Genomic DNA, 20,888 nt, shown 5'->3' with positions numbered 1-20,888 from the left:
GGAAATAAGTAGCCCTAATTTCTATCACAAAAATATGGGTAGAGAATACGAAATTGCATAAATGTGTCTTGTATTTTGAACACAGAATGTTCTCAGCTCATGATATAAGGCTCTGGGGCTGGAAGAAAGGGAGGGTGCAGATAGCAGTCAAATCTTGGGAAACAACAAGCATGTTAAGCAACTGAAGAACTACATCAGAACTAGCGCCACCAAAGAGGTGTAGAGTCTTAGTAACTGGGGACTTGCTGCTGTGAGGCACTGAGGCCCCCAGTTATCATCCAGGTAATCTCTCCAGGGAAGTTTTCTGTCTGCCAGAGGTGCCAAGAAGAGGCTAATGTATCTGATAATCAGAGCGGGATGATTACTCTCCACTCCTCCACATTCAAGTTGGGTCTCAGAAGGCTGTGACAAAGAAAATGCAGAACATTAAAAGGGACTTTACATCCCTCGGAAGGACACTGAAGAGCTCAGAGCACAACTCTCAGTTGGCGGTTGGGACCTGGAAAGGAGGAGAGGAATGCGTCATGTGAATGATTGGCTGCATGGATGTTGTCATGATCAAGCCTTTGTGTTCTATGATCTTGGACAGGCCTTGAAGGTGTTGGGCATGTAGGCATCAGATAGAATGCAACTGAGCAAGAGTTTTGGGAAGCAGACTGGCTGGATCATTTACCAGAGCTTAAGCTAGGTTTGATGGTGGAAGGGGATGGAGTTCTATATCACTAAGAAGGGACAGGGAATGCTGTAATTTTAGGAAACAGTGGGGAAAACCTCTAAATTGTCCTAAAAGATCTCAAGAGGGCTCCTCACAGGTGGTAACATTGCTGATAGCCCGACTGAAGTGCCTCTACATCAATGGATGCAACGTGGGTGATAAACAGGAGGAATTGGAAGCCATGGTGCAATTAGAAGACTAGAAGGTAATTGTGAACACAGGGACGTGGTGGGATGATTCATATGGCTGGAGCGTGACAATTGAGGGCTACAAGCTTTTCAGAAGATATAGGAAGGGAAGGTGGGGCAGGGGAAGTTGCCCCATGTTATAGAGGGGCTAGAGTGCAAAGAGTTGCCTCTGAGAAACAGCCACAATCGGTTTGAGAGCTTGTGAGTGATAATCGGGGACCAGTCTGGTGGTCAGGGTCTGCTACAAGCCCTGGAGATCTTCAGTTTTCTGAAGTTTAACCTAATTTCTGAAAATGTAGATAATAGTATACAAACACAGCATCACAATATCAGAAGGTCTATACATGCCCCTTTTTCCCAGGTCAGTGTTGAGGCACTGGAATTATTTTTGCCACTATTAGCTCGTATTCATCTTACTAAGTACTAGAGTCCTCCGTAAGTCTTAACTCTGAGCTGTAGGATGGAGGAAAGAGTTATTAGATGGTTAAGAGTATCTGTGCACTCTCTTTTTCTTAGGGCTTTTCCTTCATAGATCTGGTTCTCACCACTGTACTATCCCCATTTGCCTTTTATAATCCCATTACAGCTGTAAACAACTTTTTTTCCTCAGTTTATAATGAGGAAGCATGGACTTCTTTCGTACAGCTGTTGACTTGCCTGGGGCCACATATATGTAGGTCAGTCTGTAAGTAATGCCTCCTATTTATTCCCATGGAAACTACAACAGATACAAAGAGCACAATTAGCACTGTTTGACAGAGAAAATTCTCAGCTACAAAACACTATTTTTCAGCAGTCACCACCATTAGTTGTGCATTTTCTCCATTGATGAACAAGACCTCACAGGCTGCACTCATCAAAACCTGCACCAGCAGAGGTGACCCAACGTCATTGTCACCACTGCTGAAATGCACCACCCACCACCTCACTGTGCTCACATCCACTGTTTGGTCTCCAGAAATGTTCAGCAAGCATCAGTGAATGTTAGTGGGTGCTCATTTCCTTATGGAGGAATTCAGTGACACAACTTTGCTCCATCCACGCTTCCACGTCAGATACCATTCTGTCAGAGTGCCCATCTGCTGCTGTCTATCACATGGCAACATGTAATGGAATATTGGTGGGAAGGTTCCATCTCTACTGCCATACCACCATCTGCCTCTGACACGGTGGGCCAACAGAATGAAACAGGAGGCATTACTTTTGGAGCGGCCTTTGCAAAATATATAACAACATAGTTGATGTATATAAGCAATAAAACAATTTTTTTGTTTTAAAGAAAGAGTAACAAAATAATGAAACCAGTGGGACACATAGCCTTGATTTCATGAAACTAATGCATCAGTCTTGTTCAGTGGCAGCGGTGAGGCTTCTGAGTGAGCTCTCCATGTGCTCCTTGGAGATTTTTTAATGAAATTTTACTCTTCCTGTGCATCACCCTTGAAAACAGCTGTTCACAAACGTACGTACTGCCAGAAAGCAATGACGTGAATACGGCATGATTGTGAAGTGAGGTATACCTCTCTGAGCTAAGAGAAAGGTTAAAAAAAAGACAGGTAAGGAGCCATGATTAAATTTTTTGAGCTGAGTATCTGATTGCAACTCCATACATTCCATGTGAAAATTTGCAGGTCATGTATTTGTGCTGACTGTGCCCTCCCCATGCCAGTTGCAGCTCACAGGGCGCGCTCACACGCTGACGTTTTGTTGTTTGTAAGCAATGGGTGAGTGCCTGGAGCCAGGCTTGGCAGCTTGGCAGGGCAGAGCCACTGCATTTTCAGTATGGGGCAGGGGGTGGCTAGAGGATGGGTTGGGCCAGGCTGCATGCAGCCCATGTGCTGGCATGGCTGTATAATCTGGATAAACAAGGTGAGACTCAACCTGCTAAAATGTTTTCTCCCATTTAAGTTGAGGCAATAGCTCTCACTTGCATGTGACTAAACCTCTGGTGCTGGGTTAACCTCGTCTGGCTGCCAAACTGCTTGCACTCCCTGTCCTGAAACAGGGCAGGGAGAGAATATATGATGAAATAGCTTCAGGATTGGGATGAGGACAGGGAGATCATCCACCATCACAAGCAAGAAACAGACTTGACCTGGGGAAAACATTTAATTTATGGCCAATCTACAATTAAAGTAGGTTGATGAGAAAGGTATAGGACTAAAAATACCTTTATTCCACATCCACCTTTTTCCCAGACTCAGCTTTACACCTGCACATTCCCACGTTTTCTACTTCCTTCTCTCCTGGCAGTGCACACAGGGCTGGGGAGCTCTCTGCTGCTCCTTCCTCATCGTGGTTTTCTCCTTTTTCAGTGTGGGGTCCCTCCCACAAGGTTTCATTCTTCATGAACCGCTTCAGCGCAGTCCTCCTCTTCACAGGTTAGTCCTCCAGGAAAAGACTGCTCCACAGTACAAGATCTACTCCACTACACCTGTTCTGTCCTAGCCTTTTGGGAGCTTGCACTCAGCATGGGCTCTCCACGTCCTGCACTAAGCAGCCAAGCCTATCCCCTGGCTCTGGCACAGGCTGCAGCATGGATCCTGAAACAGTCATCACTGGGCTGCACAGAGCCTGCACCATCACCTGTATCTCCTGGACTGCAAGAAACTAATGCTCCATGCCTGGAGCACCTCCTGCCTCTCCTCTGCATTGCCTCTGAGGGCTGCAGAGCTGTTTCTGTCCCATTTTCCCTCACTCTTTTCTCTCTCTCAGCTGCTGCGCAGTGCTTTTAGCCTTTCTGAGATGCTATTACAGATGCTATCACCATCAGCGATGGGCTCAGCTTTGGCCAGTGGAGGATGGGTTGGAGTTAGATGGAATTGGCTGTTTGACAAGAGGGGAGCACCTTGTTTCCAGCCTCAGAAGCCACTCCTGCAACCCCCTCTGCTATCACAGTCTAGCCAAATACAAGTTACTACATCTGTAATCAAAACAGCAGGTTTACTTAACTTGAAAGATGCGCTAACAAAACAATGTTTAACTTAGAAGCCTGATATTACTCTGTAAAACAATTCTGCAATACAGATATGACGAAGCACACTACCACCATTTTCATCAGGCATTTTCTGTTAGAGTTTACCTTCTCCAGGACAACATGCTGGAAATCGAGTAAGGATCACTACCATTAGCTTGAAGTGTGATTTTCCACAGGAGTAACGTCAGGTAAAGTTGAACGTATTTGTCTTTTAATTACAGTATAACAGCAGTGGAATTGAAATACAAAATTAGCACATAATTTGCATAGAGATAATTACTACTAGAGAAGTACAAACTTCTAAAATTTCACAACTAAAAAGATTTAACTGCTAAACAACAGTAGCACAGTAGTAAGATATTTAATATCAAGAATTGTAGTATATCAATTAATGTGTTTGTTCACTTGTACAGATCCAAACCTGAACAGCAGAAAGATGATCAGGTTGGGCTTGGCCTACAGCATTACCACAGAATCACAGAAAAATATTAACTCGAAGCACAGTTTTTATTTGTTTTAACATGAAAACTTATAGATTAAATAGGTTTTTCCATAAACAAAAAAGCTTTCTAAATATCCCCTTAGAACAACAATGGATTCTGATGTCAGATCACAACAGGCCTGTAGGTCCTAATTTGGAAGGAAGTATGATGGACGTTACCTATAACCAGTAGCTATAATGCAGACTGAACTTAATGCTGGGACTCCTGAACTGGACTTCTTTGCTGTAACTCTGATATTAGTTTCAACTCTTAGATGAAGATTCAAGCTCCATTCACTAAACCTCCAGCTTTCCAGGTAATACTGTTATTGCACTTGTACTGGTTGTACTGGCTTAGTAAAGCCACTGTAAAGCAACCATTTAATATTTTACATTTTAAAGCACTTGATCTTATCCGCAAAGGAAATAGAGACAATAAAACCACAATTTATTTCAACTTAAATGTGAATGTTGTTAGTTTTCAGGGTTTAAAAGAATGTGTATTTAGTAACTACGCTATGAAAGCAACAGATGCCGCAACTACCCTATGATGGCTTGTTTGGTCCATGTCAGTAATCAAGTGATGTTATAAAAAATAAACTAGTTTATTTTGTATAAAATGAGCAATGTTGCATTTTTGTTCAGATTGCACAGTACAAAGAAGCTAATATCTAAATTAATACTGTTACAGGTAGTTATTACATAGGGACAGCAGCTAGAAAAAATAAGTACCTCAAAGCAACAGACTTCTGCAGCCAGCTTTTCATAACATTGTATGAAAGTTAAATAAGTCTTAGTTACAAGAATGCATATTATAAAATGTTTGAAAAAATGTTTAAGAATGGGCTTTTAAACTAATTTTTCATAGCTAGAGTATATGATGAATATTTACATTTAAAAAATCCATTTTTCAGAAAAGAATTTACAATAAAATAAATAACCTTCAGCAATCCCTTAAACCCAAGTATAAGATCTGTAAGTGGCAGTAAAACAAAAAAAAAGCCACCTTGTGTCTCTGCTAGGTCAGTAAAGTATGCTTCAACCAGAAAGAAGTGCAACTCTGCTTTAACTTTACTAGGAATCTAGAAACATGCACAATACATATGGGTACCTTCAAATATGGTACAACCTTGAATATTTGTACAAGAGTATTCACAAAAAACATACAATATATTTTACACTCCTTTCATACAAAATATTGATATCAAACCAATTTGCATTGATCAGACGTTTCTTAGGCAGACAAGGTGGGAAGGAGAATAACTTTCAGATTTAACCTCCTCTTTACCTTTTAAACCCAAGCAAAAAACGCTGTAGTAGCTTTTCCAGAATATGTTGGTGATGTAGAGGGCCTTAAGAACATTAGCTGAACCTGTCTATGCGTGTGTTCACTGTCTCTCAGCACTATTAAGTATCAAAACCAAAAGCTCCCGTCTGAAGATTGCATTAAAAAAAAAATCTGCCTTCTTCTGAAGTTACCAGATGAAACTGCTTCTTAGTTATATTATCCCCAATTTAGGTTTGAAAGATTAAAGTATAAAAAAGAAATCCCACTCCAAAACACGGAAGCATGTCTAGAGCTGGTCTGCTTCCTCTCACACCTGATGTTCAGGAAGAAGTTCATTTTCCACTTAAGACACAATGCAGTCATAACTGCCCTCTTGAAATGATTCCTCATCCTCAGTCTTGGACTTGTCCTCTTCATGTCTGCTAGTACTGCTACTGCCGCCATCACTCTGAGGATTAGTGCCGTGGCTAGAAGAAGTCCTGCTCTCCTCAGCTCTGATGTTTGCTTGTTCTGTAACCTTAGAGGGATTCACTGGCTGAAAAGCTTCAGGCTGTACTTGCTCTTCTGCTATTTCACTTAGCTTCTGGATCTGTGGTTTGATGACGTTTAGAAATGGCTTGTACCCAGGACTAGAAAAATAATGGTATGGGAAACCTTTAGTGAGTTAATAATACTACTTCTGTCAAATGCCTAATAAGCATCTGTTGGGAGATGTTTAGTATAAAAGATTGTCTTCTAGCATTCTTCCAGTACAGAACCCGAGTTGTTTTTTTTCAAACAGGAAAAAGGTTGACCCCAAGTCTATCAAATGACTATCCACAAATTTCTTGCAAAAGTGTTTTTAAATAATTGTTTACCTAAGGCAAAGATGACTCCAACTTATTTTTTTAGGCAACTTACTGAGTAAACAAGTGTCCATAAATTGAATGGAAATCAAGATGGAAAATAACACTTACCAATCTGTAGATGCCCATTTGTCAACAGCATATAGGCCAGTCTTAATATTCTGACAGATTTCTCCATCAACGTCAGAGGACTGCATTACACTAAAAACCTGATTGATTACTGAAGATTCTCTGAGGATAAGACCTATGATAATACACCAATCCAAACATCCTGCTTCCATGAAGATATGTAGCAAGTACCTATACGGAGAAAAGCATCCTCCTGAGTTTTTTTTCACAGAATCACAAAGGTTGCAAAAGATTTCCAAGATCATCCAGTCCAACCGTCCACCCTACCACCAGTATTTCCCCATGAAACCATGTCCCTTAGTACAACATCTAAATGTTTCTTGAACATCTCCAGGGATAGTGACTCAATCACCTCCCTGGGCAGCCCATTACAGCACATAACTACTCCTTCTGCAAAGATATTTCTCCTAATAGTCAACCTCACTGTGCGACTTGAGGCCATTCGCTTTAGTCCCATTACTAGTCATGTGGGAGAAGCTGACAGTCAGCTCACCACAACCTCCTTTCAGGTAGCAATAAGGTATCTCCTGAGCCTCCTCTTCTCTAGACTGAACAGACAGTTCTCTCAGGCACTGCTCACAGGACTTAGGCTCCAGACCCCTCACCAGCTTCACGGCCCTTCTCTGGACACACTGCAGGGCCTGAGTATCTTTCTTACGGTGAGGAACCCAAGAACTTGAGGTATGGTCTCACCAGAGTTGAGAATAGGGAGATGATCACCTCCCTGCTCCTGCTGGCAACACTATTTCTGATACAAGCCAGCATGCCATTGGTCTTCTTGGTTAACTGGACACATTGCTGACTCACATTTAGCCGAACATCAATCAGCACCCCTACATCCATTTCTTTGACAGTCTTTCACCCACTCTGCCTCATGCCGGTAGCATTGCCTGGGATTGCTGTGGCCAAAGTGCAGAACTTGGCATTTGGTTTTGAACTCTTTACCCCTCTAAAGACAAAATCCTGGCATGTGAGTCTGTAGACAGTGTTTCTTTCTTGTAATGCTGGATAGTATTCATTTCTAGTTTCAAATGCAATGAGTATTTAATTTACCTCAGCTGAACTTGTGACTTGTGTGGCCCTTTACTAGCCAGTTCTAGAGAAAGATGTTCAAGTTCTGACTGTGTTAGACTTGGACTGGAGAAGTTTTCATCCACCATGGTCCAGTCACCATCCACCATGGAACTTGTTTCAGTCAGGTCTGTTGCTGAACCAATGCTGCATTCATCACCTACCAAAAACATTCAGAAACAAAGAAAACACTTACTTCACTAAGACTCATTTCTGAAATACTCCCTATAGAATTGCTCAACTATTGAGTAATTGCAAGCCGCTGTATTAATTATTTATGAAGTTATTACTAGAATTCACTTGTTAATATTTAAAGATTATTGATTTAATTTCAGTTTAAAATGAAGTGCTTCAAAATGCTTATCAAAGTCCATTGAACTCAAAGGTCTTCACCCAGATCAGTAGCAGACAGCAGTACAAGATGGTGCAATGAAAAAATAATTTTTCTTCTCATTTAAACTCTGCTGTTTTTTAGAGTTACGCAACTTTTGCTTTACTTTTCTACAAGTCATGGGGAAAAAAAAAGAAATGATATGAGACTAATTTTCTTAATTTTTCTCTATGTTCTCTTCCTCCTCCCCACAGCCTAACATTAATTCACCAGCTGTGAGAAGCAACAATACAGCAATCACACGCAAATACTAGAATGTAGGTGCAATGCTTCCAGGTGCATTTTTCCAGTGAGCAAACAGAAGGAAGCATGACTAACCTTTACTTAGCAAAGGAGAAAGGAACGCATCTTGCATGTGTGGCCCATGGGATGAAGCTGTGTCCATCTCTCTCTGAGAGGAGCCAATAGTGCCAAGCCAGCTGCGACTCCGAGGTGTGTTTGAAACCCCTGTGTCCATTTCCATGCTTACAAAGGTGTCTGCTGACTGAGATTTTATCAGCTGCTCCCCCATGGCTGAAAGAACAACAACAACAAAAAAAGTCATGTAGTGATCAAAAAGAAAATTTGTAAAGTTCTCTTCAGGGAAGCTATAACTTGCAACTAAGTCAATACTCAATTTGTTGAGCTCAACAAAATCAAAGGAATATACCAAGTTCAGGTATTTCAAGAATTTCTGATCAGTTTTTTATACCCATACTGGCATAAAAGAACCATCAGCTAATACAGTATTAGCAACAACAGAGCTAAATAATGGTGCTGCTACTACCAGGAAGAGGAATACTTGGTAGTGAATATCAACTGTGCTGTGAGAAGGTAAACGAGTGTTCTGAGAGAGCAATAATGCTAAGGAGGTTTACAGCAAGCTTTCAAGCTTTCAAACGTCTAGTCCTCTACAACATAGAAAATCTTAAAGATGAGGAACACTATTCTTTTAAATACAAAATAATTAAATTCTCATCTAAAAAATGTACACAAATGTTGCTTTTTATAATGTTACATAGCATTTACATATCAGCAAGCAATATCTCAGTCCAATTTACTATCTGCACAAGTGATACCCATTCCAGGGCACACAAGAAAGTAAGAAACCTCAGTAAATCAGACTATAGAAGGGATGAGGTCTATGCCAAACAAAATCCCTTCAAAATATACCCTGTGTGAGAAGGCTATGCAGGTGATAAGCCTCAGCCTGTTTGCTTGGCTGAACTGAAGAAGGAGATACTCAGGCTGATGGAAGCAGGACTGCAGAAGAGAAACCTAATCCAAATTGACTCATATGATACGGCACCTGTCTTGTACTTTCCATTCTTGAATGGTGAATTAATAGATGAAGCTGGCATGACTGGAAATGGCCAGAGGAAATCCTTGTGTAGTTTTTTCAAAGCAAAAACGAAGTCTTCCACACGGGCAGCTCTGGCTCGCTCCTTGCACAGCCAGCCAATGAGCTCAAAGCCCAATTGTGCAGCAAAACAACCAAGGTCTTTCAGCTTGATTTCTTCTAGCAGGCGCCGAGCATGTCGCCAGAGCATCATGTCAATGTACATATTCTCAGCACAGTCACTGTCTTTACTCCACCTATGGACAAACCAGACAACAGTCACGTGAAGCACTGAACTGAGTTGTATGGACTGTTGGCAACTGCACAGTACAACTGGAGTAGTTTTCCATATACCAAGAAAAACAGCTTCCACCATTCCTTTCTGCCTTATATTCTCCAGAAGATCCCACTACCACAATAGTTAAAGTGGAAGAACCAAATGAAGTTACAACAGCAGCATCCATAGAACACCAAACCACGAGCAATACAGTACAATAAATAAATAAATACAAAAAGCAGATGACATTGCAAAGTGACTTCTGAGAAACAATTTTAGAGAGAAGTCAAGCAAGCATTAGTAATAGAATCATAGAATGCCTTGGGTTGAAAGGGAATTTAAAGATCATCCAGTTTTACCTCTTGCCATGGGCAGGGCTGCCACCCACCAGCTCAGGCTGCCAGAGCCCCATCCAACCTCCAGGGACAGGGCATTCACAGCTTCTCTGGGCAGCTGTGCCAGTGCCTCACTGTCCTCTGAGTAAAGAATTTTCTCCTAACATCTAATCTTAAGTTTCATGTCTTTTAGTTTAAAGCCATTCTCCCTTGTCCTATTACTATCTACCTGTGTGAAAAGTTGGTCTCCCTCCTCCAAGCCCTCTTTAAGTACTTGAAGGCCACAATGAGGCCCAGATCTTCCTTCACAGGAGATGTGGCTCCAGCCCCCTCCAGAAGATTATCTCTTCAGGACGTGTGCCAACAGCTCCACGCCTTTCTTGTGTTGGTGGCCCCAGGCCTGGATGCAGTACTCCAGGTGGGGCCTCACAGAGAAATAGGAGAGTGTGTCGCTCAGCAACGCACTTCAAGATCCAGATATACACCTACCCTGCCCTATTGTTTTTCATAGAGCCAGGGACAGAGTTGTTTTTTCTGACCTGTAAGTGAACACTGCTTGCTCATATCATACATTTAATCCACAAGGACCAACTCCCAAGTCCGTCCTCCTCCACAGGGCACCTCTCAATGAGTTCTCCCAGTGCGTATACATATCTGGGATTGGTCTGTACTGACCCAAGTGCAACACCATGCACTTAGCCTTACTGGATCTCATTAGGTTCACCTTTCAAGCTTGTCCAAGTCCCTCTGGATGGTATTCCTTCCTTCTCTCATATTAGCTTCTCCACTCAGCTTAGTGTCATCCACAAACTTGCTGAAGGCACACTCAATCCCACTCTCTATGTCATTGATAAAGATGTTAAAAAGCACCAGTCTTAAGGTGGGTCTCTGGGGACATCACTCATGACTAGCCTCCACCTGGATAGAGAGCCATTCACCACTAAACCCATTCACTGCAGCCATCCATCCAAATCTTTGTCCATTGAAAAGCTCACCCTGCAACACCACTTTTCTCCAATGTAAAGATAAGGATCTGATGTGATGTGGGACTATGTCAAAAGCCTTGTATGAGTCCAGGTAGATGACCTCAGGTGCTCTTCCTTTGTCTACTGATGCCACCGTTCCATCATAGAAGACCACCAGATGTGTCAGGCATGATCTGCCTTTGGTGAAGCTGTGCTGGCTGTCTTAGATTACCTGCTCATCTCTCATGTGTCCTAATATGTTTTCTATGAGGATCCACTCCATTCCCAGACATAGACACAAGGCTCACTGGCCTGTAGTTCCCCAGGTCTTCCTGTCTTAAAAATGGGAGTGATGTTTCCCTTTTTTTCAGTCATCAAGGATTTCACCTGACAGTCATGACTTTTCATATATGATGGACCGTGGCTTGGTAGTCACATCTGTCCGCTCCCAGGGATGCAAGTCATCCAACCCCAATGGAGTTGCACATGTTCAGTTTCATGAGGTAGTCTCTGACTTGCTCTGCTCCTACAGTGGGGGATTTTGCTCCTCTGACCCCCACCTAGAGGTTCAGGGATGTGAGAGGTTTGAGAAATATGACTGCCAGTGAAGTCTGAGACTAAACATGTGGAGGACGTCGGGCTTCTCCATGTTTGTTTTTGTGTGTTCTGCCTTCTCATTTATCAAAGGGGTTACAGTCTCCTAGGTTTTTCTCTTCTGACCACTGTACCTGTAGAATCCCTTATTCTTTTTCACCTCCCTTGCCAAGTTCAGTTTCATCAGTGCTGTGGCTTTCCTGATCCCATCTCTACATATCTGGAAAGGCACCCCCTTTCAAAACTCTTCAGATGGTGCCATTAATGGAAAATTACTAAATAAAGGATTTCAGCTGGTACAAAGATTATTTTGAAAGCCTTATAAGGGAAAAGACAAATCCAAGATAATAATAAATCTTATCTCGCTGTTTCTTCTGAACATTAACACTGGGGTCAATAAGAACTCTGAGTACTGCAGCTTGAGAGGGATCCACCCAAAGGTATAATATTTTCTGTGGGCTAGCAACACACTGCTAGATCCAGATATGCATAGTATCACTGTGCAAAGTGACAGTGCAGTACTGTGTGTGGTTCGTGGTATTTTTTAGCAACAGATTTTTCAAGTAGAAGGCATAAGGTCTCATTAGCTATTTAAATTACAAAAAATGCATCCAGTTGATTAAAAGTCTTCTGATGGTCAGTAATGTCCATTTGTTTCCATATAAGTATACAGACACACGTATATTTACATGTGTGAATGCATCTTTGTCTGAGAATGTAAGCGAGGCACAAGCATTACAAGAGTCTAGAAATGACAAATACAGAAGACTATGGAGGGATATAATGATGAATTTAACTCTAGCATACAATACTATAGCTTAAACTGGGAAAAGAGCCAGTACATTATGTAACAAAGTAAGAAAGGAGAAGACATTACCTTTTTCCTGATGGGCCAGAGGGCATACTCAGTGTTTTTGTCAAGTTAAATTTGCTATGGAGATTCTCTGCTGACTGGGATAAACTAATGCTGCGATGTCTGAAGAATTCAAAGCCACTACTTGAACTAGGTTCCTAAAACCAAGAAAACCCAAACTTACTATCAATTGAGTAAACATGCCGTATAACAGCAAGATAGATCATAGAAAGTTTGATGCACAGTATTTACTGTTTTCATGACAAACCTGAGTCGTTGGTGTAGCTGGAGGTGTCTCTGTTTCTCCAGAACCAATGGCTTTAAGAAATCTGATCATATGACGACAAAGATCCCACTTTCCCTGCTCTAAGGCAGTGTTAAATAGGAGAGTAGCATGTTGTCTACTAACTGCTGGAACTTCCATATTCTGCAAACAAAAAAGAATCACAGAATCACAGAATGGCCTGGGTTGGAAGGGACCTCAAGGATCATGAATCTCCAACCCCCCTGCCAGGCAGGGCCACCAACCTCCCCATTTACTAGACCAGGTTGCCCAGGGCCCCATCCAACCTGGCCTTGAACACCTCCAGGGATGGGGCATCTACAACCTCTCTGGGCAGCCCATTCCAGCACCTCTCCACTCTCCTGGTAAAGAACTTCCCCATAACATCCAACCTAAATCTTCCCTCTTTCACCTTAAAACCATTCCCCCTTGTCCTGCTGTTATCTACCCTTTCAAAGAGTTTACTCCATTCTTGTTTATAGGCTACCTTCAGGTACTGAAAGGCTGAAATGAGGACAAGAACAATTAAGTCATTTGTGTTTGCCACTGAGAAGTACACGTTTTAAGTCAAACCTTATGTCAAATTCAAAAATAACAGAAATCAGAAGATTTTGTTTTTTGTAGCAGTAACCTAACTACTCACATTGCCTGATATTCCAATATTCATTATCACTGAACTTACAATTTGTTTAACATAAGTAACTTTGGTATGAAGATTTTTTTTTTTTTTTTTTTTAAATAATAGGGTTGCAATATAGAGCATACCATTACCTGTAGGATAATGAGATAAGAGGCAGCTGTGTCCAAGTCCTGGGCCATTAAGCACTCTTCAAATAAGTCCTTTGGGTTTCCAACAGCAGCAAAAAGATAATTCCACAGGGCATACTCTGTCTTCCTAGCACAATGAACAACTGTCTGCAGGAAGAGGGGGAACTCTGTAATGAATTTTGCCACAGTGGGAAGCAGAGGGTCGGGAATGGGTTCCCGCGAGGTAGCTTCTTCTTCCAGCACTTCATGAAGCATCAGTTCTAGTACATGAGGAAAGTATGGTAACGTGGCACAGGAGTGAGCCAAAAGCAAGGCTTGTTCACCAAGGTTCCTAACCAAGAGCTGGCGTAAAATGTGATGGAGGTAGATCTGAGAGGTTCTCTCAACAATAGAGAAAGGAAAGAGAACCTCCAAGTGTTCTCTAGCACTGGTTTGAGTGTATAAACAGTCATAGAGCACAGTGTCATTAACAGCACCAAGAACCAAGGCATCTTCAAACAAAACAGCCAGTGGATATATGTTGATGTGGAAAGGCAGCATGATCCGTCTTGACAGAAAGGAATGCGGCTTTCGATGATCTCTGGGAAAGAGGGGAAGCCAGACTTTCATACCTGCCCCACCACAGCTGAGCCAAAGAGCTTCCAATAAGTGGCGTTTGTGTTTGTTGATCCTGCAAGTAGTCCATACATTTTCAACAGACTGGGCTAGTACAACTGGAGCACAAAAAGGCAGCTAAGAAAAGAAAAAGAAAAATCAATTAAAAAAACCATTTATCAAACAAATAATTCCTTGTTTTTAAACCTCCAGAGGAGCTCTTCTTTGTCAGGAATTTATCTCTCTGCAAAGCACCTGAGAAAACACTACTTATATTAACTTACAAGACATCCTCTTCATTTCTCTAATAATATAATATTAATCAAGAAGCTAGAAGGGCCAGAGTAAGGGAGGAAAACAAAAACCTGCTCTCTACTTCTTTGGTTAACTTTGAAGTCCAAATGATAAAATCACTACGAAGACAAAATCTGCTTGTGTTTGACTGAACTGCAAACAATCCTTCATCTAAACTTTTCAGATCTCACTTTCCTGAAGTCTTTGTTTCATGTAGTGAAGAGGTTTTTCACCACCACAGCAAAAACTAGTACTTGAAGGTTCTGCTTTTAGGAACTTTGGAAATGTATTCTGCAAAAATGGTAACATTGCATAAATATGTAGAACAGTTTTAGATAGACTGGAAACCTTCTGTTATTACTGCATACCATATTTTGCACAGGCCTTTTATGTTAAAACTAGTATCTTTCACTGCAATACAAGTAGTAAATACTTTGGTTAGGCATTCACACAATTAAGCAGCAACTTTCACAAATTCTTAGGAAAAAAGAAATCAGGAAAGCAGTTATTTATTTCCAGCTAATAATTAAACCTGGAAAATTATATGTTGCCTTTCATAAATATCTACCTTCCATTTTAAATTCCTGAACCACTCTCACCCACAACTTCTCCAATCTTTGTTATCTTTGAAGCCATCACAACATTTCATATGTGTTTACTCACATGCTTCCTTTGATTAGGATTACTATCCTTATCGCGTATCTGAGGACCAGATCGATCCCTTTGCAACATAATGAGTTGTCCTGCTAAGTTTAGCATAATACTTTCTGCTTCACAAGCCTGAGGATAAATCAGTGTTATGGAAATCACATTAGAAAAAAAACAACACAAAAACACAAGATTTTTGCATAGACAACCACAACATAATCCCAGAATAAAAACAAAAGATCGACTGCACTGTATCTGCAAGAAAAGCTTGCAATCATTATCCATAAATTATTAAGATGCTACATTTTCTGTTACCCTCTAAGACAAGATCAGCCCAGGAAAGGGAGCAGTACAGAGTTCTCAGCTTCTGCTTATCTGGTAAAAAAACAAAAACAAACAACAACAAAAAAAAACAACCAACAAACCCAAACCCATCCAACCTGTTCTGAGGACTTTTACCTGCTTGAAGTAACATGTATAAACAGGGCATGTCTGAACTCCACACATTGCCTGCCTTAGCCATTTTACAACAAGAGTTGACAAGTTAGAAGGTAAGATGCTGTGTAAACTTGCAAGAAATTAGTTACATAGCAGTAACTATGTTAAATGATCTGCCAGCTCCTGCTAAACTTAGTGCCTGGTTCACACACATCCACAACTGATCTGAAACTTCATGATGCTGGTGTATTTACATAATTCTTAATCTGAATTGCATAACGCTCTAATTTAAATAATGTTCCACACAAAAATTGCAAATATGTGAATTATTTTTATAAATATATACATACAGATGTGGGTTTCTTCACAATCATTAGCCCTGAGACTGTATAATAGTCTGATCGCTCATTCATAATGATATATAGTGCTAGGCTCTTTTCAGCAGTGTGCAGCAATAGAACATGGGGCAAAAGGCAAAAGGCAAAAACGAGAACATGAGAAGTTCCACATATACATGTGAAAGAAATTGTTTACTGTGAGGATGCAGAGAACTGGAGCAGCTTGCCCAGAGAAGTTGTGCAGTCTCTTTTGGCGATACTCAAGACCCCCTTGGATGCTTTCCTGCTCAACCTACTTTAACAGGGAGAGGTTGGATTTGATCTTCAGAGGTCCCTTCCAACCCCTATGATTCTATACAGCAAATTGCAAAATTGGAATTGAAACAACACTCGTATATATACATATATATATATATATATATAATGTTAATTTACCATTCCAAAAGGAATAAAAAATTTTGAAGGAATGTTTTCATTTGTTATATTTTTATATCCCTTATCTTAGCCTTCAGACATGTGTCTAAGAAAACACCTTTCAAAGAACTGTTTCATTTGTTGTTTATCTGTTTAACTCCCCTTTCAGCCCAAATGAATTCACTTGATCCATACAGAGATTATAAAAGTCCACCTCAGTTCAGAAGGAATCAGAAGACTGAAGCAGAACTGAGTACCTATAAACAGACTCAATTATACAGTTCTTGTGCAAAAAAGTAAATACCAGATGTTTTGTTTACTAGATTCATTCCATGTATTTGCCTAAAAATAAGAGGGCCTTTTTCCAGCCAAGCCCATGGACGCAGGCAAGCATCAGTATTTCAAGAAATTTGAAACATGAAGAATTAAGGCTCACTGAAAAGTCTGACATGTTACATCAGGCTTACTGCTTTGTTTAAAGGGCAGTATAATATATTCAGTGCTATCAGTAATGCTTATTATTCAATCACTACCGATGTATGATATTTATATAAGTAGATAGTGTTGTGTAACTACTGGCTTGACAGCTTCTGTTTGGCAGTCTGTTTAAATCTGATCATTTGACTACAAGAGCTATTACGTCCTTTCAGGACTTACTAGAGAAGACGTAAAGATAAAAGTGAAACATCATTTTGGAACACAAACACACCAGAGTAAGCAAGCATCTGTAACATCTGTCTGTGAGGAAAGCATGCAGTTGCAGGATTGACAGCTTGAAGATTATGAGCTCTTAAGAAGAAAAGGCATAAATCCAGTGTAAAGTTAAATTTAAAATAGTAGCAGTGCTCTAAAAAATATCAGTACCTTTTCCTCAAAATTAAAAATTGCTAGAGGTCAAGTATTTCACATGTAAGGACATAAGCTCACAGCAATACAGACTAGGAAATGACAAGCGCGCTGCCCCTTACGCTCTTGAAGAACACATGGAAGTCTCAGGTTGTATGTTCTGTTATGGAACACTAAATTAGAATAAGATGAAGTAAACAAAACCTTCAGATTCTACATCTGTGGCAGTATTTCAGTGCCTGCCAGTGGCTTTGGTAAGTGAAGAAAAAGACAAATTTTCATGTATCTAGAGGCCTACCTCACAGCTAGTCCAACTTTACAACTATCTTAAGGTAACTGCTCTAAGATTATAGGACTTTACACTCCAGCTAAACAAACAATTAAGCTTAAGTCACAGACAATAAAAATCCAGTTTTTCTTTACACTGTGCTTTTCAGTGGCCATAATTATTTCCTACAGGTAAGACGCAACATCGATCTCACACCTTAGTCATTGTTTATCAGCTCCAGTTTTCAGTATTTAATATATAACAGAGAAACATACCCCCAGCATTACAGCTAAGCTTAATTTTTCTTCCAAAATTCAGCCCCAAACTTTACAACATGACAAGTAAAGGTATGAAAAAGTAATAAGAGTTTACTTATTTTTTCCTTTCAGTTCCCAAAGTCTACACAATGAGCAATATAGAAAAAATAAACAAGTAATTTCACTATACAGAACTGATTTATCATTTATTCATCAGTCATATAACTTTAACCTAAGCTTAACTTAATCCATGCAACAAATTCTTCCTACCTGCTGAGGCATCTTCAAGCTGATGCCAGTCTCTGTCCTCACAGATGTCAATGTAACAGACACTACAAGGAAGGGATGGGGTATGTATCGAGACATGGACACTTCTTGAAGAACCTGGACACTGGCAGTAGGGTTAAGACTGAAATAAAAGATACATAATTAGCAATTGTTTTCAGTATTTTGCACAGAATTAGGATCTTGAAGTAAACCTAATGAAAATAAGCAATTTAACCTCGCAAACAATTTACTCTACAGATGAAAATGATGCCTCCTCTTCCTTCCCCTTTAACCAGGTATCTCATAGGCTCACCTATTTGCACTACACAATGTTATAAAATAAGCTTACTAAGCAAGGCTACTGTATCTTGACCATTTTGGGTAACAGAACTGTGTGAGTGGATGGAACACATCATCAGATACTTTAGAATAAGACTCTTGTTACCCTCCAGGTGATCAGATCTAAACCAATTAGGGTTTTGTGGAAAAACAACACTGAAAATATTTTCCTCTGCAGTGGGTCAGTAGCTTACTTTCTGCTAAAAAAGCTCCCTTATTACTGAAGCCAAATGTACAATGTGGAAGAATTATCACCTACTCAGATACTCAAAACCTATCCGGGAACCACTCTGTACTCCAGGGTCACTGGTCTTATTCTCTTGTTCTCTTATTCTTATGTCTCTTCGTTGCTGCTGCTTTTGTGCCAGGAGAGTTCCCCACAGCCACACCACAAACCAAACTTTTTTCCTTCTTTGCCTTTCCACCCCTATCCTCACAGATTCCTACCTGTAATGTTAGAAAGTTTGTACTGAAAATACTCAGGTAAGTGGGTGTCATTCAGTACCTTCCTCTTCTGCTTATATTCAGTTTTCAAGTTATTATTAGGTAGAACATACCAAATATTTGTACAGACATAGCTTGTGTACCTCAGTCATTAACTCCACATCTGCATCTGTGTATTTGAAAACAGCCATTTGACAAAACTCATAAATTATCAATTGTGTACAGAGATAACACTTATCCCTCTAACATTACATTTAAAAACGCAACTCAGCAAGTTCTCAAACTTTATTTTGCTCTAGGAGTTCACTTGGACTGAGAACAGATTTACAAGTACATTACTGCAAGAAGCATTTAAATACTAATACTCACCCTTCATGCCTTCTCTCAATACTGTAAAGGCAAATGGAACAATCTGCTCTGAACAATATTACAATGTCTCGGAAGACACTCAGTAGTAATGTGTTTGCTTGCACTTTGGTGATGTGCGCAAATGCATTGTCAAGATTAGATGTTCGCAGGTAGATTCTCAGCTACAAGGAAAACCAGTAGTTTAAGTACAGGTACTGTTTATTAACAAACTAGTAGTACTTCAACATTCAATTATATTCATTTTACATTATGCTACTGCATCTAAACTAGTTAAAGAACAACAGAGCCAAATCTGAAGTACTGAACAAACTTAAGGAAGAAATTCCATTCATTAGTTTGGAAAAAAAGAATTAATTGAAGTTTTTCACATTTACACTACTGCTTTTGATCTGATATACTAAGCAAGATTTATTAACTTCGAGGAAAAATACCTCACCTCTTCCTGGTGATCGTTTAAATTATAACATGCAAGAACAATGAAGTCATTCCACCAAGCTAAGCCACCTGTTACCATCATGTTTTGCTCCTGAAAAGGAAAAAAAGGCAAGCAAATGACAGATGCATATATACCTATATGAGGGCAATTCTGAAAGTAATGCCTCCTGTTTCATTATGCTGGCCCACAACATCAGAGGCTGATGTCAATGAGATGGCAGTAGAGGTTGAACTTTTCCACCAAAATTTCAAGTTTTTGTCAGGCTGCCAAGTGACAGTCTGACAAAATGGTGTCTAACGTGGAAGTGTGGATGGAGCGAATGTATGGCACCCACTGACAGTCACTGACACTTGCTAACATTTCTGAAGACCAACCAGTGGATGTGAGCACAGTGAGGTGTTAGATGGTGCGCCCACAGTAGTGGGCTGGTGCATATTTTTATGAGTGCAGTATTCAGGCTCTTGTTCACTGCTGACAAAAATGCATAGCTAATGGTGGTGACTATGTTGAAAAATAGTGTTTTGTAGCTAGGAATTTGCTCTACCAAATAGTGTTTTGTGCTCTTTATATCTGTTGTAGTTTCTATGGAAATAAATAGGAGAAATTACTTTCAAAGCAAACTACATACATACACAAAATACATATGCACATACATACATGTACATTCTGCACGTAATCTCAAAGCCAGATATGATCTACACAAACTTTACTGATAGTGGAAACACAGACAACAAAAGCAAAGTTTTTGCTGTTTGAAAATAATGGAAGTACTGAAGAACTGTACATGAAGGACAAATATCATTCTACAAAACACAGCTTTCCCTAGTCTACTGGCAACCCCCAGCTCTCTCAAATCAGCTTTCTTCTGGACAGAATTTATTAGCTTAACATTCAAAACTGAGTTGCATACAAACTTTCAGAGAAGACACAAGGCAGCACCTGACCAAATGTAGTCATATTTGAAACAGTTAATAATCAGACATGAACAATAACACCAAAACCACAAGATGTTTCAGGCATTTCATTAAGAAGATATGAAAAATTAGTGCATCTACAGACTGATAATCTTAAAAAGATACTTTCTCTGAGAATCACATTCCAACAAACACAATCTCCCAAATATTCCCTAATAAGGTTGTATAACCTCTCACCTGGGTAACATTTCCAAACAGCTTCCATTTTTTGGTGAGTAAGGAATAGTGTGCAAAACCAAACTTGCCAACAACAGCTACATTCTGACCAAGCTTGTCAATAGCTGAAAACTGGTCAAAAGAAAACAGAACAAACTCAGCTACATCACCATGAAGCAATGAAGCATCACAAAGTTTGTGAAGTATCTTTATGTTTTCTACTTTTAATACCCAACGCAGTCTTCGTTCTATAATTTAAAACAATGATTTCATTTTTAAGAACTCATCTGATCAGAAAGAACCCAATACTTCTAAAGAAGAAAGAATA

General features: G+C 40.1%; 1 protein-coding gene across 3 annotated transcripts in view; it reads right to left on the bottom strand.

Annotated features, from left to right (window-relative positions):
- Positions 1 to 4,069: 4,069 nt before the first annotated feature.
- Positions 4,070 to 20,888, bottom strand: part of RIC1 (RIC1 homolog, RAB6A GEF complex partner 1) — a 52,516-nt gene continuing 35,697 nt past the window's right edge. For all 3 annotated transcript variants that reach the window (XM_003643000.6, XM_004949066.5, XM_025145070.2), the window contains 13 exons: positions 20,582 to 20,692; positions 19,431 to 19,520; positions 18,995 to 19,155; positions 17,846 to 17,984; positions 15,030 to 15,146; positions 13,482 to 14,210; positions 12,696 to 12,854; positions 12,452 to 12,585; positions 9,374 to 9,660; positions 8,404 to 8,598; positions 7,677 to 7,854; positions 6,606 to 6,794; positions 4,070 to 6,278 (listed from right to left, as the gene is read on the bottom strand). In XM_003643000.6, the coding sequence (XP_003643048.1) occupies positions 5,993 to 6,278; positions 6,606 to 6,794; positions 7,677 to 7,854; positions 8,404 to 8,598; positions 9,374 to 9,660; positions 12,452 to 12,585; positions 12,696 to 12,854; positions 13,482 to 14,210; positions 15,030 to 15,146; positions 17,846 to 17,984; positions 18,995 to 19,155; positions 19,431 to 19,520; positions 20,582 to 20,692 (2,775 nt within the window). In that variant the 3' untranslated portion in view covers positions 4,070 to 5,992. The remainder of the gene's footprint in view (positions 6,279 to 6,605; positions 6,795 to 7,676; positions 7,855 to 8,403; positions 8,599 to 9,373; positions 9,661 to 12,451; positions 12,586 to 12,695; positions 12,855 to 13,481; positions 14,211 to 15,029; positions 15,147 to 17,845; positions 17,985 to 18,994; positions 19,156 to 19,430; positions 19,521 to 20,581; positions 20,693 to 20,888) is intronic.

Source organism: Gallus gallus, chromosome Z (genome assembly GCF_016699485.2).
Source record: "Gallus gallus isolate bGalGal1 chromosome Z, bGalGal1.mat.broiler.GRCg7b, whole genome shotgun sequence".
NCBI classification, from domain to species: domain Eukaryota; kingdom Metazoa; phylum Chordata; class Aves; order Galliformes; family Phasianidae; genus Gallus; species Gallus gallus.
This window is presented reverse-complemented; position numbering and strand designations above follow the sequence as displayed.